The sequence below is a fragment of the Mugil cephalus genome, chromosome 7 (assembly GCF_022458985.1).
Source record: "Mugil cephalus isolate CIBA_MC_2020 chromosome 7, CIBA_Mcephalus_1.1, whole genome shotgun sequence".
NCBI lineage: Eukaryota > Metazoa > Chordata > Actinopteri > Mugiliformes > Mugilidae > Mugil > Mugil cephalus.
The window spans coordinates 15,547,328-15,571,954 of NC_061776.1; the positions used below are offsets into that span (position 1 = coordinate 15,547,328).

General features: G+C 43.8%; 1 protein-coding gene across 4 annotated transcripts; it reads right to left on the reverse strand.

Annotated features, from left to right (window-relative positions):
• Positions 1 to 2,019: 2,019 nt before the first annotated feature.
• LOC125010514 (5'-AMP-activated protein kinase subunit gamma-1-like) lies at positions 2,020 to 24,176 on the reverse strand. 4 transcript variants are annotated; one of them, XR_007113090.1, is made up of 16 exons: positions 23,834 to 24,176; positions 22,006 to 22,071; positions 19,591 to 19,852; positions 12,443 to 12,669; positions 10,273 to 10,324; positions 9,430 to 9,536; positions 8,682 to 8,763; positions 7,441 to 7,499; positions 7,309 to 7,354; positions 7,170 to 7,224; positions 6,935 to 7,061; positions 6,555 to 6,720; positions 6,435 to 6,472; positions 6,186 to 6,332; positions 5,924 to 6,110; positions 2,020 to 3,316 (listed from the first exon to the last, which is right to left on the reverse strand). XR_007113090.1 is itself a non-coding variant. In XM_047589189.1 (16 exons), the coding sequence occupies exons 1-16, from the start codon at positions 23,915 to 23,917 to the stop codon at positions 3,285 to 3,287; spliced, it is 1,644 nt and encodes a 547-aa protein (XP_047445145.1). In that variant the 5' UTR covers positions 23,918 to 24,173; the 3' UTR covers positions 2,020 to 3,284. The 4 variants fall into 4 exon arrangements, 3 of the variants coding, with proteins under 3 accessions (XP_047445145.1, XP_047445146.1, XP_047445147.1); XM_047589189.1 differs by having other exon boundaries at positions 6,017 to 6,110; positions 23,834 to 24,173; XM_047589190.1 differs by lacking the exon at positions 22,006 to 22,071 and having other exon boundaries at positions 6,017 to 6,110; positions 23,834 to 24,173.
• Between the last annotated feature and the right edge of the window lie 451 nt (positions 24,177 to 24,627).

The following is a 24,627-nucleotide window of genomic DNA, read 5'->3' on the forward strand; positions in this document are numbered from 1 at the left end:
GAGCAAAGCATGATGCAGTAAAACTAATGTTGAAAGAGTTGAGTGGGTGCAAGAAAATGAGGGATGAGAAAGTGCGCGAGAGAGAGAGAGAGAGAGTGTACGGATACATATCCCCGAGGAAGCCGGCAACGGAGAGGGAAGTTCATTTGGGCTGAGGCCCCCCTCCCCACACACACACACATACGCACATACACACAATCCCACTCCTCTCTCCCTCTCTGTCTCCCACTCTCCATGCATATAAAATGCATGACACGCTCTGAAGAAGGAATTTTAAATCAAGACTTTCAAAAGAGAGTCCAGTGTGGGTGGAGATGCTGAATGTGTGTGTGTGTGTGGAAAGAAAAGGAGAAAGATGGGCAGTGGGAAGAGGAGGAGGAGGACGAGGAGGAGGGTGGATATATAGTGAGGCCTGGGTGCCTCTTCTGCTTTAGGGCTACAAGGTGTAAAGGAGGCTTTCCCAGAGCTGGCTCTCACAGGGGAGATTGGGAGATCAAAGCAGATTGTCTGGGGTGAGTCTGGTCCAGTTTTTAGCCCTCATTTGGAAGTCCATCAGATCCGCAGCACCTCATTTGGGGCGCAACTCTTCCTGCTGAAATCAGGCAATTTCCCCCCTTCCCGAAAGAGACGCGCTGCTCGGAAATCATTAATTTTAAGTGTAAATATTCAATGAGGTGAGAGGTGCTTCCTTCTCCACGCTAAGATGGGACCAAGTGCAGAAACTGATTCTGGGTGAAGGCTCACGCTGCTCGAAGGGAGTGCTACAGTGTCACCTTGTGGCCGCCGCGCTCTCTTGCTCCGGCGGCGCATGAGACGTCAACCCCCCAATAAATGACGAGGAAAAAGGATGAATCGAAAAACTCTCGATCTAACGGGAGCGACAGCTGATTTGACCGAAGCAGGGGCATCTGCAAATGTGGAGGGGGGGGCGAGCTCTCAGCTGCCGCGGTGATCAGCTGAAATGAAAAACCATTCTTTTCCCGGCGCCCTCTGGCACACATGGCTGCTGCCTATCCCTATTCTAAAATATCCTCGGGGCAGCATGCCACGCAGAGGAAAAAGGCTGAAGGCTCAGCAGCTTTCAGCTTTGGTGAGCAGTGACGGGCGGCGTGTGTTTTGGCAGGGCAGAGACGTCGAGGAGTGAAAAGATGTGCGAGATGAACGTCTGAATCTCACATGAGAGGGTAATGAGCGGGAAGGAGGATGTGGAAAGAGTGCGTGGTGATTACCAAATGCTCAACCCAAACCATTACAGAGTTAAAGTGAGAGATCTCCTAAAGTCTGGATGTTTAGTGCACACACACACACACACACACCATGACATGTTTTTAAATTGGTCGGGTGAAGATGCTTTTTCAGTTGTTTTGGCTGAGGAAACTATTGCAACACTGTTGCTGAAGTCCTTCATGGAAAGTGTTAGTAGTGAGGTTGGGTGTTTGACAAACACGGAGTTAAAGATTGAAGCCGAGTTTATGGCGATCTGTGCAAGTTTGGCTCGGAGTAAACAGCTGTCAGGTCTGCTCCAGCGTGTCAGAAATATCCATGTAATGTTCATCTACAGGCCTACAGATGTGCAACAACAGGATGTTGTTGGTGGGGGGTCCTGTGGGTGGAGGGGATCATCCCACTGATACTTGATCAGTTTGGGATCTAGTGAGTTTGGAGGCCATGTCAACACCTCTTGATGTTCATGTTTTTTTTTTGTTCCTGAACTGTTTTTGTGTGTGTGTCTGTGTCCGGCTGCATCCTGCTGCCATCATGGAGTGTCATTGCTGTGGGGTGGGGGTGCGTGGTCTGGTCTAGGTGGCGGTACACCCAGGTTTACAAAATAAACACTACAATTTAACAAGATCACAGGTTCTATTCACTTAACTGGTTGGTGGTTTTAATGTTTTGGCTGATGGGTATGCATGTTTTAGGAGAAACTATGAAGCAACATCACGCATTCTTGACATCACATACAGAGTGGAAAAATAATCACAACAATGATAAAAAAAAAAACAAAAACAGGAACACAGATTTAAAGTACATTCAGTGTCCGTTTATTTTTCCGCATCCAGAAAAATAGAAAAAAGTAAAACAAAGAACATTCATACTGCTGAAGTGTAGTTTCTCATGCTTGCACATTTACAGTACATGTTGATCCGACATGTTTCTCTGAACTATATTTACAAAAATAACATGAAAACTGCAGTCTCTTTCAACACATTCGTAAAAATAAAGCTTTCTGTGACACGTTTCCCGAAAACGATCCTATTTACAGTCAAAGATGGAGATGAGTCCTGTCGAGCTAGAGCCGAGATGACCGCGCCGCTTTGCACGTTAGAGTCACCGATTATCTGAAACACGAAAGCCGCTGAAAATAAACGAAAGAGCAGTTGAAATAGCGTTTTAAATCCAGCAGAAACCTTTGCGCCACGGAGACTGTTAAGCCCTCGTGACGCAAAAGCGAGAGATCTCTTTTCCTCTTGCTGACAGTATTAACGTAGTTAGATTTACTTCTGCGTATTTGTGCCGAGACAATGTGATACTTCTGTTCAGAATAAGACAGATTTAGCAGAAAGTCTTGAGACTTCTGATATGGTTTAGACTTTAACTCCAAAAAATGCACCCAAACTAATGAAAACCTTAAGAAATTTGCCCCCAACTTCACTATTACAACTTCAAACTTGTTTATAAGGCCTAATAATTGCACTCATTACATGAGGGCAGGGGAAACAAACAGGTACAGATAAAGATTGGGCATCGAGTGCTTGATATTGGCACCAGCAAATTTTCCTTTAGTCGCAAAATGGCCTCTTTGGAGGTGAAGTGAAGTTTGCTATCAAACCAAGTAAGTTGCATCGGTTTATCGTCATCGTTCCTGGAGGTGACAACATTCATAAAAATGTTAAATCATGCAGTGATTCCAGCATGATTTTAACAACACAACACAAAACACCAAATTCATCAGAACCCGTCTCGAATGTCTCACCTTTCCCTGGAAGGCGACCATAATGTATCTGCTCGTGTGTTTGCTCGCTCTGTCATGAATGTGTAACGTGCGTGCGTCTGATCAGTGTTCAAACAAACAAGAAATAAATTCAGAAAAATCAATCCTCAGTGCAGAAGTCCACTTCAATCTGCTGCCTTAGCTCTTTGGATTCCCGGCCGTTACAGTGCGTCGGTTGCAGGCGGCTCTGGGACCTTCAGACCGGCTCCGCTCAGCCTCACGCCCCCCCTACCTAAAACTTTCCATTTGTTTACTCCCATCACACCTCCATTTCAGCTGACGCTCTCCGCTCTCATTCAGTCAGGCTCTCCTCCTTACAGGCATCTGGGGAGGAGGAGGAGAAGAAACAGAAAGTTAAAACTCAACCCGGACTAGATTTAAAAAATAACAACTGCAGCACATTTAGGATTGGAGGCTGGAGTTAATACTGCTATTGAATTGTGTTGTACAGATCCACGCTTCTATTATTTTGACCAACCCCATTTTAGTCTCTTTGGGCTGAATAACAGAAAGCGTGGACATCTGTGTCTAAACTGACCTTCCAAACCCATTTATCATTCTTTTTGAACCTCTGCCTCGCTGGACTTTGTTCAGAGCCAATATGAAGATACTTGACTTAAGTCGAGTCAATGCACAAATATAAACAGTGATATAAACATGTCAATAATTTTCTGAGTTATAGATAAAAACAGAGAATTTATGAAGTGACCTACACTTCAATCACTATCCGTGCAAGCGTACTTTCTCTAAAGTGTATCAATATGAATGCAGAGCAAAACGTAGCTACATCTAGCGTGAGCCAAGCATCAGCTGAGCAAAATACAGAACACAAACAACTGTACACGTCTCTGGATCATGTGACGGTTACTGTCGTCCTGCAACATTAACAAGTTTCAGAGATGTGTTTAAAACAAACCGAGCTCCAGCAACAGTTCCTTAAATAAAACATGACAACATCACGTTCTCTGCAGCAAGTAACTCTCACTGATAACCACACTGGTAGAAGACACATGTATATACAGTATGTTTGTACGAATATGCTGATCTGCCTGAAGATGGATAGGAAGTTCAGCTCTTGCTCCTGTTAACGACCCCTCAAACAATCTCTTGAGGCAGAGATTCTCAAAGTGTGGTTGTCTCTGGGGGGTGCATGAGATAAAATATGTAACGGTAGCTGTATAAACGCACCTGCAGCAAAAGCTCAAACTGAACACATTCTCCATTCTCCTCTTTCCAAAACACACACAATAATTTGTGACCTTAGCTCGTACTTTTGTTATGTGTTCTTATATATTGTGTCCGACTCTCTGTGCTGCCTCTTGTAAATGAGAAATTGTTCTCAATTGTCTGACCTGTGTAAACAAAGGTACAATCAATCAAATAATAGTGATAATAATAATAACAACAGTAATAATAATAATAATAATAAAAACTAGCTTGTGGCATTATTCATTTTTCCAAATGTACTAACGGGCTGAAATGAGGAAAGCTGTCAGGTGGGATATCTGGAGCCACAGTTAGTGATGAAGGAGGAGAGGAACCAAGAGAGAGGGAGGAATCAGAGGCAACGGAGGAGAGAAATGCAACGGATCCGGGAGAAGAAAACGAGCGAATCCGAAACGAGAGAAATCAAATTACTGGTGTTCTAATTTTATTTCCACAACCGCTGCCTTATGATGAGGGGGTTGTGTTCGCTCCACGGTCATATAACGTTGCTGCAATTTTTGTTTAAAGCGGCTGAAAATATCATAAAATTTCCCCCCACTTATCTGAGCCTGTCATCCATCTTCTCTGCTCTTAAAAGTGGAAGCTTTCTTGCATCACACTGGAAATGTTACAGTGTTTCAGTTTAACTCCAATACAAGAGCACACTGATTATTTTGTTACATGTGTGTTCACATGATTAAACACAGTGCCTTTAATGTGGCTGTAAAAAAGCTTCTTTTTCTGTGGGTGCATCAACCTGGTTGGGACATAAAAGGGGGTGCAGAGGCAAAAAAGTTGGGTATTTGTGAGGTGAACTCCTGGTTGAACTCCTGGTTGAACAGCACAGGACCGTATGTATGGTAGATGGGAGTAGAGCAGTCAAAGGTGTTTTTGATCCTGTCTGAATTGAGCCATGAATGAAACACACATCGTGTCAGAGTGATGTCAGAGTTTCGAGTGAAACAGTTGAAACCCACGACCGTACACAGACTACACACCCAAGAGTTGAGTAACTGACATCATCTTAACTTTCTCTCCACAACAGAGAGACACAACGCAACACAACGCACAGAGCCGCTGAAGACTTTCAAGTCTGAACGACAGAGAGAACAATAGAGAGATGAAACAATAGGTAGAATAGATAAAAGAAGGATAAAAAAAGTAGAACAGTAGATAAACAGATTGAATAGATAGAACAATAAACGAACAGACAGCACAATAGACAAAGAGGTAAAATGAGAATAGATCAAAAGATCAACATTATCTTTTAAATTGATAAACATACTGCATGTGTGATTCATGGCACAATTCAAAGAGGCTCAAACGTGTTTGTCTCTCACTGCTGACTACATACATATTTGTTCTTCAAGCTCAAATAGCTCAACGTGCCTTTCCCACACATGCCACGATTCAAAGAACAAAGCAAGGAGCCTGCGCCGACTTCCCTCCACCTCACGTCTGCCGACATGTTGCGTACTGTATTTTAGCGCATGAGGCGGAGAGAGTCAGTGTGTGCATCGACCAGCAGCGTGTTTTCTATCACTCCTTGAGCTCCTCGTCCAGACAGAAGGTGACACGCTCCTGGTCCCGACACAAAGTCCACACCACACTGTTGCAAAAAAGCCGCGTCCGGCGGGACAGACAGGACATGAGACGAGCTCCATGCCTCCTACAAGCCAGCTACAGGCAACGGCCGGCTGAGAGTCCAGCGGGTTCGTTTCCTACCTGGGGCAGGGTTAGAGGGCAGGTGGGGGGGGAGAGAGCTCAGGGTCCAGGACAGAAGGGGAGTTGGGGCTTAGGAATGCTGAGCATCTATACCTGCAGGGCTCAGCACCAGAGCCTGGAGGATGTCTGACAGGGAAACGATGCCCTCGATACTGGAGCGTTCGTCTACCACCACCAACCGATGCACCTAAAACACACGACACACAGTTTCCAATGAGATCTGGAGTTAATCACCGGTTGTTCGCGAGCACAATGTGCTTACTTCAGCTTTCACTATTCTGTCCACAATGGTCTCCATTGTTTCCATTTTATGGCACTTCATGACTCCTTCAAAGTACTGCGAGCGATGCTTCAGAGCTTGGGTCACTGTAATGTCCAGGTTGTTGTAGGTCTTCTCAGCAGCCAAGTTCTGCAAACACATAGAGGAAAACGATACTTAACAAAGAAGTTCAACATTTAATGTTTTAGGTATTTAGTTTCTTCAAACACAGAAGCTGCGGTTTCAACTTACAATCACATCAAACTTGGAGTAAATATCCACAACTTTGCCTGTCGGAGAAAAAAAAAAAAATCAGTTTATTTAGTTATGTTAATAATTTCTATACCAGCAGTACTGGGATTGTGTTCTCACCTGAGTCATCCACCACAGGTAAAGCAGAAACTCGTCTCTCCACAAAGATGTTGAGCGCTTTGATGATGGGTGTGTCCGGGTGGATGAAAGCAATTTCGTGGTACGTCCCGATGCCCAGTTCGCCCAGAGTCTGCTTCATAAAAGCTGGCTTTGGCATTTCACACATCTGGGACACACAGACAACGAGGCGGCAATGAGACACCACCGTTAACACAATACATCTCAGAACACACTTTATTAATTTCCACAGAAAAACCACCAGGGGGCGCCAGACAAAGGAAAGTGAGACGAGACATGAGGAGCATATTGAAGGTTCTTAATAAACACATCGATTAGCGCTTCTCCACCAGCGGACTGACAGTGACGTGTGTAGGACTCACAAACAGCTGGAGGAACTTGAGGATCCTCTTGTGTGTGAGAATATAAAGTGCATTCCCTGTGACGGGGTCGATGACGGGCAAGCGGTGGATTTTGTTTTTGATGAGGGTGTACACTGCATCAAACAGGCTGCGAACACAGCAAACGCGATGATTAGTCACAAGTAGCGCAGTCGAAATCTGCTCGCACTCACCAATGTGTGACAAAGCGTTGTCATTTCAGTTTCAGAACGCGTACCTTGCATCTGGTGATATGTTGACCAGAGGTTTGAATGTTGCTTGAAGGTAAACCTCTGTGGATAAAAACGCTAGTATGTTACGTTTCTGCTAATGACGCTGATAAAAAGCATTTATACGTACATAACCATAACACTTACCTCTCCACGTCTCAAGCTTATGTTCCTCTAATTCATAAATTTGCACCTGAAATGTGAGAAAGAGAAGTTTGTTTAAAAAAACAGGGGGATCCTCAGTGGAACGTGTGAACCTCATCTATGAATTAGACCTACCATTGGCGACTTATAGTATCTGTGTAGTATGATGATGAAATCTGTGATTGTCAGCATTCCTGCCGTGAAAACAAGAATTAAAACGCATCGTGCGTGTAAACAGCAGACAAGGCCGAGCTTGCAGGCATTGTGAAACAGAGAAGAGACGGCGTTTACAAGGGCGTGGCTCAAACAACACATCGCTGACTCCCGGCTTTATTCTCACACTGACTCTGCATTTATTATTCATCACAGGCCGACTTGCACTAAAGCACAACAAATCCACGGCTGCTCTGCCTTTTGACACGGCCTCTCAGCCGGGAGGTTTATTTTTGCGAAAGTCTGCAGAGCTGTTATTCTCTCTATTTCTGTACAACCTTTCTAGACTCTGAGGAGTCATCGCTGTGTTTAATGGTTTATGACAGCTCTAATGACTTCTACTCAATATAGCATCATGCTCCACTGGCCACGACCAGCAGCAATAATACAGAGTGTTTCCTCTGTGTTCATTTGGAAGTGGCACACAAGCATAACAAGGAAATTTTCCATCTCTCTTTAGAGACACTGTCAATAAATATTAGCATAGAAAAAGATTTACTTCACATTTAGGGTGGATTCACAGTTCTAGCTTCTCGTGGTATGAACCAAGACTGAAAAAGTAATTTTACTTTTTTAGGATATATGTTTTGCAACAGAACTTCTAAAACTTGTTGTTTACTGGGTTAAATGTGCATGTTGAATGTATAGTGGTATTTACACTAACTGAGAACCCATAAAAAACTATATTAAAATGTATATAGGGGTCGCAAAAGTGCCAGGAATGATTCTACTACACACACAAACTTTTTCCTGAGCCTCTCCCAAAAGATCAAAATAGCTCCTAGGATGAGAGGAACCAGGGACACATTTGATCTTTGAAATCATAGAATCAAGTAGAGTATTTACATCTTCAGCAGAGGGAGACTCGGTGTCTAGATGAGTCTGATTCTGGTTGTTTGGAGCACACAGCGTTCGAAGGCAGCTTTCACACTTGTTAAAATGAACCTCACTAACAGAGCAATTGCAATATAGTTTATTTAAATTGAACAAAACCTGCACGCTTGATTCCTAAACTTCTTGTTTTTAATGAAGTTAACTCACTGTAAAACTAAACCTACAAACAGCAATAAAACTCTCTTGCATTTCTTTAAAATACATAAACATAAAGAGCAAATGTCACATCGTCGTAAAGTCAGATCACTGAAAGGTTTTAGAGTTCTTACCCACAAAGCTTTGTTTCTCTGTGTCCCATAGTGGAGCAGCTCGCACACCGTTGGCTACCAAGGCGAAGAACGCTTTCTTAACCTGCCAAGCATTGGATAAAATAAACAGATTATACAAAAATACCTCACAGCAATATATGATTCTAATAATAATAATAATAACTGATTAATACGATCAGTCGTTCAGTTTAGCAAAACAGCAAATGTTCAGATGTTTAAAGGTTGGGAGGTGTATGCTGGATAATAGTACGACATTTTTAAAATTCTCCAACAATTTCATCGACTAAACAAAAAAAAGATAACAAAAAAAAAATCCCCCCGAGTTGCAGCCCTGATAGGAAGTGTGAGATAAACTTGGTGCCTTTGTGTTGGTTTCCATCTACTTTCAGATAACATTCTTAAGTCTGAGCTTCGCTGAACTTGCTGGTTGAAGATCTACACATCAAAGAGGCCTAACCTCTCCGGGATTACTGTTTAACTGCTTCACGACAATTCGATCAACCAGTTCGCGGAAACCGCTCCGAGGTAAAATATTTAGGCTCGTTTTACTGAATGTTAACTTGGGCTGAATGTCTGCCTCAGTTCTCAATACAAGCAACCGTATAATGATACAAACGTTTAGTCAGCGAGCAAACACACTTCCCTATTCCTTGTAATGCTGCTGCACGATGTGACAAACTGAGCTGACACCTCACTGTTTGTCAAGTTATGTTAAGTAGGAGGAAGTGTAAGAAAATACAGTACTAACTTGGAGCGCCGTGTCAAACACAACCAACTTGGAACTTGTGGGAACAATGTCGTAGCACTTGTGGGATTTCATAAAGCGCATGTAAATATCACTCTCAGGTTCAGCAGCTGCAATAAAAGACGAAAAGACAAACAAACAAACAAACAAAAGAACAACAGGAAAATACTTTTTAGAGGAAGGAGAAATCTCACAGGGAACATATAATGACAGTCTAGAAACAACACACACAGCCCATTATAGAGCCGGACCACTTAGAGCCACTTTACGGCTCCATCTTAGAGATAATTATACAACAACAAGCGCAGAAACCACAAAAAAAAAAAAAAAAACATGAAAAGCAACGTACTGAAGCAGCTGAGATCCTTCACAGATAACTCAATACACGGAGAATTCTTTAAAATGGCGAGAAACTGAGTTAATCTGTTAATGGGTATGTCATAAGAAAATAATATTTTTTTAACTTGTAGAAGTAAAAAGTTCCTTGCAGCCAAGACAATGCCTGAAATCAATTTTTATAGAAAGCCTGTTGAATATGTTTTGCATACTGAATTTTATAAATATATATACATACTAACATTGGTCAGACCGATATATTTAAGTGTTATAACCCGCTATTATAACACTCCAGTAAGTAAACAGCCTATATGGAGACTTTGTCGCAGAAACTGGATCTAAACAGAATAAACAGATTTGAGTTTCATGCTGTTTGTCCTGGTAAACGCAATCTGAAACTAGAAACACAACTAGACTACGTGTGATAAACTGATCAGCTTAAACACGACGAGCTGTCCCCTTTCTGAACTAGAAAAAGAGGTACTGCGGAAAACGTAGTGGGACACTTACCATCATCATCCAGTTCAAGTTTCTCCAGCATGCCTTCGAATAAACCGTAGACCTAAGAGGAAAAAAGAAAAAGCAGAGGTTTGCTGTGAAGAGCAACACTCCAGCGAAGCACAGAAACTTTGCTGTAAATTGTAAGTGTGCAGCAGCAGCAGCAACACAGCGAAGCGACGCAGACTCCCAGACTCCCCCCACCACCCAGCGGCTCCAGCAGACTGTGGTCCCACCGACACGAAAACAACCAAAACAAATCAAACTCCCTCCCGCCACACCGACGTTGCACCGATTACATAACGCCACGCCAGCTCCTCTAAACATACACAAATAACGTGACGCAAAATGCGAGCGCTGTGGAGCTGGAACTTCAGCGCCACATTATTATTAGACTGCACACACACCCCTTTAAACTCGGAGTGGAACCGTCCTGATCCATTCGCTGCAGCAGAGGGAACCAATGGTGCTCACAAAGCCGCCACGCAGCCGTTGTGAGGTTAAATCCGGCTGCGACGGATCAACTGAATTCATTGTTAGAGCCGTAATCTTTCCCAACAAAACTCACCACAAGAGAAGTCTCTCACACGGAGCGTGGGGAGAAAGCAGGAAGCTCGGTGCGCCGAGGAGGACACACCCCTCCATGCGGACCAACCTGGCCGCCTGGCCATATTAGGAAATCCCTTGCGTTGCCTAGCAGCAAGAAGCTGGGGATGCCTAGTCACGTCCCCAGAGTTGATGTCTTCACACAAAACGAGCCACATAGGCTGATGCATACTAAATACTAACTCCTTTGGACCTTGGCCTATACGCTGTGTCATGCTGCAACGTTCGCATACTCAAAGAGCGCTTGTTGATACCTCATTCCCTCGGCTCCTCATTTGCAAGTGCATTCACGACGAGGCACTGCAGCAGTATGAGAAAGCGCGCATACCTTTCTGATCTCAGATGCTCAACAACAGTCCCCAGTGTTGCCCTGCAGTGGTGACACAGCGCTTCTCTGGCCAAAAACTACCCCTGCATTTTCATAAATCTCACCCTGCTGCATCACAGCAGTCGCTTGTCCCGCTTTTGTGTTACAGCAAACCTCTGGGAGGCAGGCGAACGCAAATCCACATAACTACGACTCCCCAGGATTATTTTGTTATTTTGCAGGCTCCCTTACGTATGCTTGGGGAGGCACTGTCGCATATATCAAACGTATACACCACTGGTGATGACATATTGATTTACCATCTCTGGTTGGAATTCACAATCCCTCAAAGCAGACAGAGTCGGACAAAAAATATTCATTAAAGCGGCCAAGTGAGTCTTGAAGTAATTCCTCTGCAGCTCAAGGAAATCTGGTATCAGACCACCGGAATCCAAATAATCATTCAATGAAAGGCCTTGTGACGAAGACTAAACATGCTCTCAGTTGTTTTTGCTGTGGCAGGCGGTTGTGCAGCTGCTTACAGTAGCTGATATCTAATGTTGATTATGATATGGTTCAAATGCCAGGGCAGCATTTACACCTCTGCTCTGCCACCGGCGCTCGGAGCAAACGCCGCAAAGTCCTGTTGACGCATGAAGAATGCTCAAGTAACAGAGGCTGAATTAAAGACATTTGCATCAGTGCGTTCCGTTAACCACCGTCCAAATAAAAACTCTTATGACTTTGAGTAAATAGGCGCATGACTCATGAACAGAAGGCCTGTAAGGCCTCTGTTACGTAGCCACAAAGGGAAACTTGCTACCGTCCCATGACCCAGAAGTTTTGTCATTTCCACGGATATTAAATTAGCGCACAGATGCAACAATTTACCTACAAGAAAGGAGACTGTAGTTCATTGTGGAGGTTCAGTGAATTTGCGCCACTCTATCCTAAACCTAGAAACTATAGAGGTGGCTTCGGAGTTAGTTTTGTTCCTGTGATGCCACAGATTAAATCTCAGCTCCATAAAAACCAAAAGATGCGTGGACTTTGCGGAGCTGCGAGAAGATGTAAACATACCATACTTATCTTTATCTTCATTTATGTGCAGAAACTTGCATAATACTATTCTAGAGAGAGGCAGCTGATTTGTCACTGTCTGAACCGTCCCGAGGGAAACAAATCGCATGAATTCTTGAAAAGGATGGAACATTTTTTTTCCCCAATCACTTTTTAAATGAAAAATAAACCCTTTTCAGGGGTACTCACTTGTTGTGAGGTAGAATAAGGTGGCACAGGGCTCGATGAAGGGATCGGGGGTTTAGCAGAAGGAAGGCTGAGGCGCTGGCCTGTGTCTGGGGGTGTGGAGAGGGAGCGGGTGCGAGAGCTGGGCTCCGGGCGCTCGGGGCTGGGGCCGCTCGGCTGGGCTTCCTGGGTGAACACGGGTTGGCTGGACGCCTGGGTGGGTGTGGATGGTGGCGTAGAGCGTCCAGAGGCTGCAGAGAGATATAAGATTCGGTTTAGGTATCTCATCTCTGGTTTCTCTCGATGTCTCTCCATGCTGCGCTTCCAGCCTCACTGACAGGCAGTGACATCGCTGACAGGCTTAGGTGGTAAGGCTCAGGTGCTACAAACGTGACTGCCGCGGATGCCACCGGTGCTGTCACATGCTATATCAGAGAAGGAATGCATATCTGATCCATCGGGACCTGGGGCGAGTCCTGACTACCGAGGAACAACACAGAAACTTAATTAAAGCTTTAGTCCAGCTGCTGACAGATGGACGCACTAGAGATAGGTAAACCACCATCACAAAGACAGCTAGTGAATGAACAAACTCATTACATGTCAATATGTTTCAGTGTCTCTAAAAAAATGCTTTGTTAGACCTCCTCTCGTTACTGCGTGGGAATAAAATTACAGTCTTTTGTCACCTGAATTGAAGTGTAATTAGCAAGAGGTGAAAACACCAGTTGTGTCTTGCTGCTGAAATGTGATTTTCATCCACACTTTAAGTGAAAGGCGTTAGCATGTTGTGCCTTTTTAAACTTGATGCATTAAATCGTTCTGCAACAATGCGAGGCTTGGATCCTGTGTAGGATCTCTTACCTTGATGTTACCAACAGGATGGATGTCTTATAAATACAATTTAAACACATGAGGATGCCGTTGGGAAAAAAGTTGAACAAATATTATGTTTAAAAGCACCAAAAAATCGTTACAAATGACTTTAAAATGACTGTTGGAATATGTCTAGATACTATTGATGATTAAATTTTTCTTACATGTCTTTGCTGCGCGCTTTAAAGACATAATTCAATTAAACTGGTCTTATTATCTATTAACTCATTATCTATAACTACAAACTCGAGTCTGTGATTATTGCTGTTGAATAGTCTTCAACAACAGCACTGCAGTAAACTGACGGTTGTTGACATCTGCATCTAATGAAATATCCCTTGAAGGCAGCCTAAAGCTCAGCTCATCTAAATGAATGCTCTGACCAGCGATCAATACTGGATCAGTTCTGGAAAAAAAAAAAAACCTGCGATGAATCAGCTGAGGTTCTTCTGTTCCTGCGCCCCCTCATAATAACCACGCTGATTACAACATAAGCATCCACATTAAACTTAACTCGGCAGTAACAGTCAGCCGTCTGTGACGCAGCTCCTCCTGCAGCAGTGTCAGGTTGAAGTCACATGACACCCCGCACACGCTCTTTCGCATCAGGCACCGCAATCTTACGCAGGGTGACATGCGACACTCATGCTGCCCTGGCTCCACCCCAGAGGGATATTTCTGAGGCCAGACAATGAGTGACAGGGGCGATGTGGAGCAAATGGTTCCCATTACAAGGCCTCCACCGTGAGATGTGTGGATGACTTTTATTATAACTAAAACTGATGTGACAGAAAGTACGGTCTGTGTATCACACCATCGGCCTGGTTCAAACTAAACTAGGACCAGTGGTTAATATTTGTATTTGAATATGATGCATCATCATTCAGTGGTGAGTCGTCCTCCCGAGTGAGCCAGATTTAAAGTCTCTAGACTAGGATCAGTTACTTTCCTCACCATGTGTGTCGGGCGAATAGTTTTTCCTTGCTCTTTCTGAGTGTTCTGCACACTATCTCCTGACATTTAGTTGGCGTGCACCGGGCCTCTTTGGTGTGCCCTGCTTCCGCTGTGTAGCCTTCTTATTTTAGCCACGCTGTTGTGGCACATTCCACAGGAGCAGATAACAGCGGGGTTGGGAGCCCTCTGCTCAGCCTGTTAATAGAGGGCAGCTAGCCGCTACCACCCAGGAAACGGAAAATGGATGCCTTGCTGTAGGTAGTCAAATCCATCTAACTTCATACGCGCAAAAACTCTATTGTTATAATAAGAAAATAACATCTCATTGTTGACTTAGCTTCCGTTATTCTGATGCCTGCTAAGTAAATGTGAAAATTTACTTAGCATAAACCATTCCACCACTTGGGTGGCTAGATATTTGCAAGTTTTTGTGGGAAACAAAAAGAATAATTTTTTAGAATTTAGTCATGTTATCAACTTAGTTATCTATCTACATCTTTTTTTTGATTATCCATTTTATAATAATAACAAAAATGGTTGCAAAAAGCAAAACAATCTCGGGTTTCTATCACTGTAAACTGCTGCTTCTGGTCGTATTAACATAATTCACTTTACGATGCTTTTTCAGTGTAACACCCACGAAGGCCGGTTGTCTCACTGTGGGTGCTCCCTGAGGATTCATCTGCACGTTTTAGGTTGCGGAAACGAGAGCTTCATCCTTTGACAGATGAACTGGCAAAGCCTCCTCTGGACGTCCGTCTGACACGATAAATCTTAGTTGTAACGTCCGTGTTTGCATAGTGGCACAAGTTGAAACCCGGAGTTAAAACTGTAAAGCAACGGGAGATAGGATAGTTATGACCCCAATTAGCAGCGAGGGTTCAAACTAATTTCCTAGGAACATTTTATTGCCGAAAAAAAAAAGAAAAAGGAAGTAACTGTTCGGGACCCCAGTGACAGCATATATGCAACGTATAGTGAGTAGTATCTTCTGATTTACCACTACCAAACTTCACATGTACATGTATGCTTCTTAAAGGGTCCCGATAAACAATATGAGCAACATGGTTTTGTCTCCCACAGGGTAGAGGCTCTGCACCAAAGGAGCTGTGGTTGAGACCGAGGGGCCTCTCGGGCGTATACTGCCTTTATGATGACCTCCACATCCTATATAGCCACATATGGACGTACATCACTATGACAGGACCCTGCTCCTCTCATCTACTCAGCTGAGGTCAGACTGGCTCTAAATCAGGAGCTGTGAAATCTGTGATAAAGCGCCACTTGAACGCCACAAAGATTGTCCCAGTGGCAATCTTCACTCCTCTAGGATGGTTAGCTTTACGTTACTACTAAGTAACTGAACTGAATTAGTTTGGTGGTCTGTCTGTTGTGTCTAGCAACAGAATTAATGAAAACGTGCGCAGAAATAATGCTGCTACACCCAAGGCAAAGCCCCCCAAACTTTGCTCCGACAGTCCCTACATTTAGGGAGGCTTTCAAAATGGAGCAGCTATTCTGAACTCCCGGTGGATGTGGGACAGAAATAATGACGCTGAAGCGACTCTGTATCAGGTAAAGCGGTTATAAATTACTCTGCCATGGTGACGACATTACTACAAAATACATAAAACATGTTCACTATACGCCTTAATCATTAAATTATTGGAGACATAGTAGTACAATGGATGCAGAATTGCTGCAGTATGCGCTATAGTTCAGATGCACTTAAATTAATTTAGCACCGTAGAGGCTTGTAGCCTGTCACTCTTTGCGGATGTATGCATTTTTGAAACAAGGCACCCATGCTGTAACCTATATGGAAAATCCAGTACCTATAAATATATAGACTAAAAACTAATTGAGACCTATGTAAAATGAAATAGTTGTATTATTCGGCTGTGCCGACTTATCTCCCAACACCTTTGTTATATAATGTCTATAACTTCATCTAGCATGTGACTGTCTTCAATAAATGCACAGAACAGCATGCAGAATTGATCACTGGCGTAGTGGAGGAATCTGCAAGAACAGATAAGAAAGGACTAAAGCAGAGGGTGTTGATCGCTGGACTTTACCAGAGAGACACGACGCCTCCGACTGATGCCTCCCTCCTAGCCCATCTTGCTCCTTCCGTTTCTTGCTCCTCCTCAGGCTGCCGAACCTCTTCATGGATCGCAGCGGGTTTCGGCTTCAAAACTAAATTTGACCATGACCATCTGCATCACGAAAAGGATCCCGACAACAACTCAAAACTGCCCGAGTGAGAGTCACTCCATTTGGAAGATGAACAAAGTGTGAAGGTAAAGTCAACAGATGAAGCCGTCTTTTAGGCAGGAGGTGGTCCTCAGAAACTGGCCGCCTTCAGCGAGTGGATAGAAGAAAATCAGTTTTTTTCTTAATAATCTTCAGAGAAGCTCAGCAAAGATCCGGGAAAAATAAAAATGGAGGGCCGGAAGCAGCTCATATATTTCATAGAACGGACAAGAGTATGTAAGCTGTAAATTCCGCAAAGCCTCAGCGGAGCAACGTCCCACTTGTAAGTGATGCAAAGAAGTGTGATGGACCGGAGCGCCTTCCCCCCCCTCTCAGCGGTGTCAGTGCTGTAAATTGTCAGGTGCAGCTGTGGGTGGCGTCTCTTTAATATAGCACGCGTGTCAGCAGCCTGTAAAAGGAGGCCAGTCTGCGCAGGAAACGCTGCCCATTGGCTCCAGGCAGCACAACTTCCCGCCCACTTCCCCTTCCACAGTCCTCCCTCTTCCCACGGGGTAAATTCAGCACAGGAACATCTGCTTCACTCCGTCTTCACACAATGTAACCTACCGTCACAAGAACACAAGCCCAATGTTGTGCTGACATAAAAGCCTCCTTCGTTTGTGACACTGTGCAATACGTTCAAGTGCGATACTACAAGGGCTACGAATAAAGAGACAAAGGTTGTGGCTTTTAGCAGCACCCTTGTCATTTGTGCAGTCAGCTGTCTGTAACTTTTGGGGAGTTGACCTTTAGGACTGCTGAGCCCACCCTCCGTCAGATGACAGCAGGGGGGACATCCCATGTTCAGTCAGCTGATCAGAAAGCTTCCATTCAATACCACGAGCCTCTCCCACCCGTAACAGATGGCCCACTCAGTATTCGCTGCTCACATTAGCAAAAGCATTTCCAGTGCAGATCTCAATTAACATGTTATGCAAGTGTTCCACTCTGCTCAGTGGGTCAATGGCCAGCATGAGTTAGGGGGGTTCAAGTATCAGTGATGAAATCAGTCAATCTAAATCCTGTCACCCGCAGTAACGACGTATTCCAATGCCCATGAAAGCATTTCCAGTGCAGATCTCAATTAACATGTTATGCAAGTGTTCCACTCTGCTCAGTGGGTCAATGGCCAGCATGAGTTAGGGGGGTTCAAGTATCAGTGATGAAATCAGTCAAGTCTAACATCCTGTCACAGCCGCAGTAACGACGTTTCCAATGCCCCGATGAAACTAATTAGTTTCACGTCCAAGAGGCATTAGAGTGTTCTGGTTACATCCGTATCCATTAAACTCTTCTGTAGCTAAAACAAATAAAACCCATCTTGTCCTTGTAAGGCCGGCGATTTATCAAATCAGAAAGTCAAAACTGGCCCGTTCCTTTATTTACTGACAACACAGAGCCCACTGTAGCAACAGGGAGAGCGAGAGAGAGGGGAAATAACTCTGCGTGGCCGTGTGAGGAGCCCTGGTCACTTCCAGATAAGGCTATGAGAGCGCTAGAGTCGCTTTCAGCAGCGAGAGACTGACAGTGTGCAGGCGATGGGAAAACACATATTTAGACCAGCAGGGAATGAGGAAACACTGTAACGATATTTGTATGAAATAGATATGATATATATTCACCTCAGGAAAACAAACACATTGTCAGCGACTTATATATTTAATTGCTCGGATGCTCACAAGTGCACAAATTTGGAAAAAGAGTTAAGCAGGTAATTATGCACAAGCAATAAAGAAGCTTTGTATTAGAGCTAGTTTGAATGTCAAATCAAGCCTGTACCATCAGCACACCCTTGTGGCGAAAGCAGGGTGTTTACAAAAACATCCCCCCTAATGAAAATAAGAGATCTGGTGAGCCTGCTCAGTTATTATAAGCGTACAGCATCACTATCATCCCTGGCCACCGGACATTCAAAACCACATCACCGGTCACGAGAGAGGCTGCTACGTCTCAAGCCGCACCGCACACCAGTGATCTTTAGCAGCTGGGATGGGAGGAGCGCGGAACAACTAGTGTGTGTTTGGTGTTTTTTCAGGTCGGTTACCATCAATAAATATCTCCAAAGGAAACAGAGCATGCTGACTCCTATGGTCTGGCCCAAACAGAGCTGTTCCACCAGCCTCTGCCAAACTGACTCTCTGGGAGGAAACTGAAAAGAATGGGTGAACGCACGAGCCAAAAAACACATGACTCATCCTTATAGCCGTCTGATGTTGCTTCCAGCAGAGCCGTTGCCACATAGGCCAGGCTGCTTTGTGTTATGTAATGATCAACCACTCAGATGCACGGAGGCACGAGAGCTAAAAGCTGCCAGTTGGGTCTGGCGTTCATAAAACGAGACGTTGTTCTCTCCCTTCAAGTTATTAGTGCATACCAGTATTACCATTATGCTATTAACGAGTTTTAATGGTGGTTGGAGAATGTACTATGGCTCGGCTCCCACATGTGAAGGGTGCCAGACTTGTAACTTTATACAATACAATGCCTCTGCAGCGCTCTGCTTAATGTCGAGGACTCTGACAATAAACAGAGCCAACTAGTTCCTTTTCCAAGAGAAAGTTTTTTGTCAGCACTCAAGTAATCGCTCATCTCCCTGACAAGGCTCATGACCATGTCGGCAGTAGATAACCACAAAACAAAGCAGTGTTTTTTTTTTTTTTTTTTAAACCAAGAGGAAACTGAGAGTTTTACTTCCTGATTGATGCAAGAGTGCTGAGCGTTGGAGTGGAGAAAATGCTGCTAGACATGTTTTATGTCAGTTATGTTTCAAGCAGGAACATTTCTGAACTGATGACCTCAAACAGATAGAACGTGGTTCATGTATGTGGCCTTTACCATGTCCCTAGAGCAGGAAATCCAAATAATCTTTGAGATGGCACAGTTCTATCTGCTGTGGCTTACTTCCTTTACGAATGATTTCCTCCTTCATTTCTTTGCTCTTGTGCAAAACAACACTGAGCATCAGACTGGGTCATTACCAGATGACTTCAATTATTTCCTCACATGCATTTAATGTGATTAATTTGGAATTTAGTGTGCTAAGTCTTCATGATTAATGCTAATGCAATGTTCGTTTGTTTTCTTACCCCTCCTGGTTCTGGAAAAGATTTTGATGCTTCCAGTTGTGGAGCTGGACGATGACCGGAATATACCACTGAAGCTCAGGCGGTGGGGGGACTTGGGTGAAGAGTTCTGATGTGAGGGATAGGGGAAGATGGTTTTGGGTGAACCTGAGACAGCCTTTGATTGGACAGGAGCAGAGTGGGGAGTCGGGGGCAGCGGGACGCCGGCTGAGCCCTTTGCAGGCACTCCTTTGGTGGGGCTGGCCGAACGGATGCGTCGCTCTCCCTGTGAGACAATAAGGAGGCAGTTTTTTATTTCCGTGCACTTGCGTACTCGAACAGTTAATGTTTAGTGTGTACCCACTGTGTACTAGGTGACACAGGGCGAGGCGGCAGTGGAAAGCTGTGAACAAAGACTGTAAAAACTGCACACAAAGTCCGAAAAGCAAAAGGCCACTGTGAAATGTGGTAAAGAGATTTATTGTGAAACGACAGCTGCTGATTGCACTTACTAGGGGGACCTACTTCTCTGGTCACTTCTCCTTCCTTTTTTTTTTCTTTTTTTTTAACACACAAGGCCATATTTTAGCGTGACACATTGTAACCGTTAATGGCATCCAATAAAAAGCGGCGCGAGAAAGTCAGCGACATGTAGAAAGTGCAAGTAGGTCCATGTTTGCTGGTGATCTAGTAAGGGGATAAAAGCTGCATTACCAGACTTCTTGAACAGGCAGAGCCTGGATCAAACTCAAATCAAACAAATCCCCTTATGAAGCTTTACGGTAAAATATTTAATAAAAGCCAAAAAGGACAAACGCTGTATGAACTAGACTTCGTTCGATAGGTGCTGGCACCAGAAAAGCCTCGGAAGCTGCCTTCTGGAGACTCCCAATATGATGTTTTTCTAATTCGAAATACTGACAGACTGCTGACGTTTTGCTAGCTCTGGGTAATGTTACACAACCGTAAATCAATTCTTTGTCTTGGTACAGTTTTCCAGGTTGGAAATACAGCGTCGACGCTACCCAAGTCAGTGAGAACACAGACTTCATAGAGGCAAAAATATACTGTACTGGGCCGTACTGGGCCATACTGGGTTAGCCAGTAGGTCCGATATGCAAAGTTCGGGACTGAATTGGGGAAAAAATGGAGCTGGAACATGTCAATTTATGCTCCATTCACTATGTGCAGAGACTAAAGTTCCTCTCGCATAGCACTGTGAAATCTAACACTGTGTCTTAACATGTGAAGTATGTCTAATCTTCGCAGGACCTGTTGTGCTGTGCAGCAGGTTTGCAGGAAGGTCTCCGGTTGATACAAGTCGGTACCAGCTTCAACACGGTTCACTATCATACAATCAGCACTCCCTTCACTTAAAGTGCACCGAGAGCATTTTTCATTTTGACTTTCTGTGTTTATAAGTCCACATTTACGAGGTCAATAATGTGTAAACAGACGGAGGAATCCTCCTCTATTTGCTGTGCAGATACCAAAACAAAACATGAGAGATGGCAGCCAATCTAGCTGGAGACAGAGAGAGCCTCCTCCCACCACTGACTGCCGCCCGCTCTGGATGTGCCAACAACAAATCTTTTAACCATTTGTGGGCTCCGATACAACGAAGCCTTCTAATGCATCTCCAACTCAGGGGTTGTGTTTACTGAAAACACTAACATGCAACAGTGAGGTGTTTTGGTAACACTGCCTGTAGATAGAAGCCTGCATAATGGTTACCCTCAACTAAAAAGATGAATTACATGATATGGAGGGTTCCCAAACAGGAAGTAAAATGCACAGATATGACGGTAAACCGCAGAAATAACAGGAATTTTTTTTCTAGTTACCTTAAACAAGAGTTCGTGGTATTTGCCTAAGGCTGGCCCTATTCCATGGACACATCTCTGTTTAAGCCAATCCTGTGACAATCTGAAGGAGCACGAGCACACACCCATCTTTTTTGTTTGCCAACAAATCTCGCTCTCTCATTGTGCAAGAGCCTGTTAAGGCAAGTTAAAAAGCTATGAGGGGTTTGTCGGGACATAAATCTGCTTTTACGACACATGAGATATTTTTATTTATCTGCACCGCACAAATATGTCTGAGGTTACACGGAAATATTTATTTGGTCAGACGTGAGTCAGTGGTCAATAATTATTCCTATACGGATAAATTAGGGCAGACAGTAGGAAGAGGCTGCTTTCTTTTAGAAAAAATCAATTTCCTGTATGTGAGAGTGCTGTGCCTGGACACAGTGGGCGTAATGTTACTGTAAGCCAGCGATGGTTGGCAGAATACAAATTTTGCTTTTCCAATACTCGTGCTCAAAGCCAAGCAAACAAATTCATGTATGTGGTAAAAAAAAAAAGAGAGAGAGAGAAAAAAAGGGAGAGCTCGAGAAAACAAACAATTGGCAAGTAGAGTAAAAGTCCTTAAATGTACCGTCTGAGTGCCACTTTTGGTTGAGCCACTCGTCTCCACTTGAGGGGCAGTAAACGCACCAAAGTCCTGCACATGGAGAAGAAAAATCTGGGTGTCACGACTAAAACTTCCCGGAAATACAGCAGAAAACGGCATGTCACAACAGGTCAACGTGAATACTCTCTTATCCACTCCGTGCGGCCGTGGCACGAAAAGAAGATAAACATGTTTTTCCACCGCAGAAACCTTGACAATGCATACCGACGGTTTGGTTAAGCATTCCACTTTAGACGGATGATATTTTGCATGCTGCGCCAGACGGGCTATTTTATTACGCAGCTGTAATGATATGGAAGTCGTCCTGATGCTTTAAATGCATCATTATAAGAGCTTCCACAATACTGACAATGAGGAAGTTCGCGTAGTGGTGGAAGGCCCTAAAGTCTAGCACTTGAGCGTTAGCCACAAAAACAGAGCTGCATTCATAAGCTTACTTGAGATTGGTGAGTTTTTCCAGCCCTTACATTTGCACTTGAGTGCACTGTGAACTTAGGCAGCACTCTATATCATGTTTGTTATGTCGTCCATCGTTTTTTATCATCAGGCAACACAAACAAGAGGTTAAATGAAGCTTTAAAAGTCTATAGTAACACCATTCGGTCTTTGTTGACTTGTGAAGCAAAGACATAGACAGTCCCTGATACTAATTGCCCAAACTGATGAATAGAGGCAATTGTTAATGGGGCAAATCAACTCAAATGGAATTAAATAAACAAAGCGTCTTGGTAGGGAGCCTAATGAACCATGATTTACTGGTTTGGCGCAGACTGGATCCACTGAAATGTTTCCTTTGCCCTGTATTTTCCGTTGTCCCTCTCAATATTATTTTATTAGTTTAAAGCCAGATTAATTAAGTTAGTGTTACCAGAGATAAAATCCTATTAAGTTTAAGTGATTATTTAGCAGAAAACTGTCTTGTTCTCGCCTGGGAAGACTCTGGGTTATCCACTTCATGGCTTCCTCTTCTTCTAAATGACTGAGTTCAGGTTTTTATTGGGGACATCTGGGGGTGGTGCCCACTCTCAAATGCTCAGCAGTAACTGGACGACTCCCATATTTTTCACCCAATGGCCTTGTTTTCATGGCGATTAATGGGTCATTGGAAACAGGATCAAGCCTGCACCACCCACAGATGTTCCCATGAAACCTTAACTTGCCATTTAGAACTAAAGAAGCTCTTTGGATGATAAGTCTAAAAGATAATGGACTTGTAAAAGAGTCCAGTATAGTTGTTTCTTTTTTTTTTAGCTACTCGGATGCACACAGGTGTTTGTTTTCATATGTCTGAACTTAACATTTTGGGATTGGTGGGACAAAATACGGCATCTAACGTATCCTTAATGCTAAATTTTTCACAGTTAATGGAAAAACTTAAGAGGTCACAGCCCTAACAGGGGAGTTGGCTTCAGTGACATCACACTAGACATTAGGTTAGGTTAGGTTAGGTTAATGCAAGTCAAACCGATTAAAATATCTGAAGTGGAAAACATATTTCCAAACAGTCCTCCTGTCTCTAGGGGACGTCTGAGCCTATAAATTCCCTCTCCGTGTTGATGTCGTGTTGTCAGATTGATGAAGTGAAAGTCTCACGGGGACAGCTGTCAATCACACGCGAGCCTGCGACGAGCGTCGCGTGCGTTTCGAAGATGTTGCTAAAAAAACCAAACGGCTAAAACGGCTACAAGTTCATCCCCCTCCAAAAAAAAAAAAAAAAAAAACTCATCGATGTGTCACATATATTAAAAGTCCCCAGTAAGAAGGCAAATTAGTTGATACATCACCGACTCACTGGCATGTTTATCCGCAGACTTCTCTTCTTTTTGGGCATTTTCTTTGAGCTATCTTTGCTGGACTCCATCACCGTGCTTCCCATTTTTTTTTAATTCTTCTGCTTCTAAAAAATAACAAAATGTGCTATGACTAACTAACTGCCGTAGACCTTAATAAACAGCCGCCTCCGCCTTCAGCTGCCCCCTTTACTTACTACGACAACACGGACGAGCTGCCTCATCCACCAGGAAGTAGGCTCGGCCCTAAAAAGAGGCAGGGCACACACATGCTTCACTAAACGAGTCTCCACCTTCCACAGGCGACGAGTACTGTTTACAGGTGTTGTGTGGGAGTCTGTAGCCCAGAGGAAATATGTGTCCCCCCCTCCCTCCCACCACCTCTCTCTCTTTCTACCGTGTTTGTGGCTCCTCGGTCTCGCAGAGAAGAAAGAAACTAACCCGTCTACGGTTCCCCTCAAGGGACATTTTGGTTGTGATATCCAGCAGCACCCCCATGAATACATCAAACACACTATCATGACCACTGTAAATGTTGTATACAATTAATGTATATATATTGCACATTCAGTGTGTACACGTTTACGATTTGATTTTATCTATTTGTATTTTTTATGCAACAAACACCAAGACAAATTCAGTGAAGTCGTCTGATTTCTGATTCTGAAATTACTGAGAGAGCAAGTCTCATATGGGGTTTCTACCCACAGTTTCCTATTTAAACCTCAACTTCCCACCAGTCTCTTAGAACTGAGGAGGACACGGATGAGGGGAGAAAGATATTCTTAAAACTCTG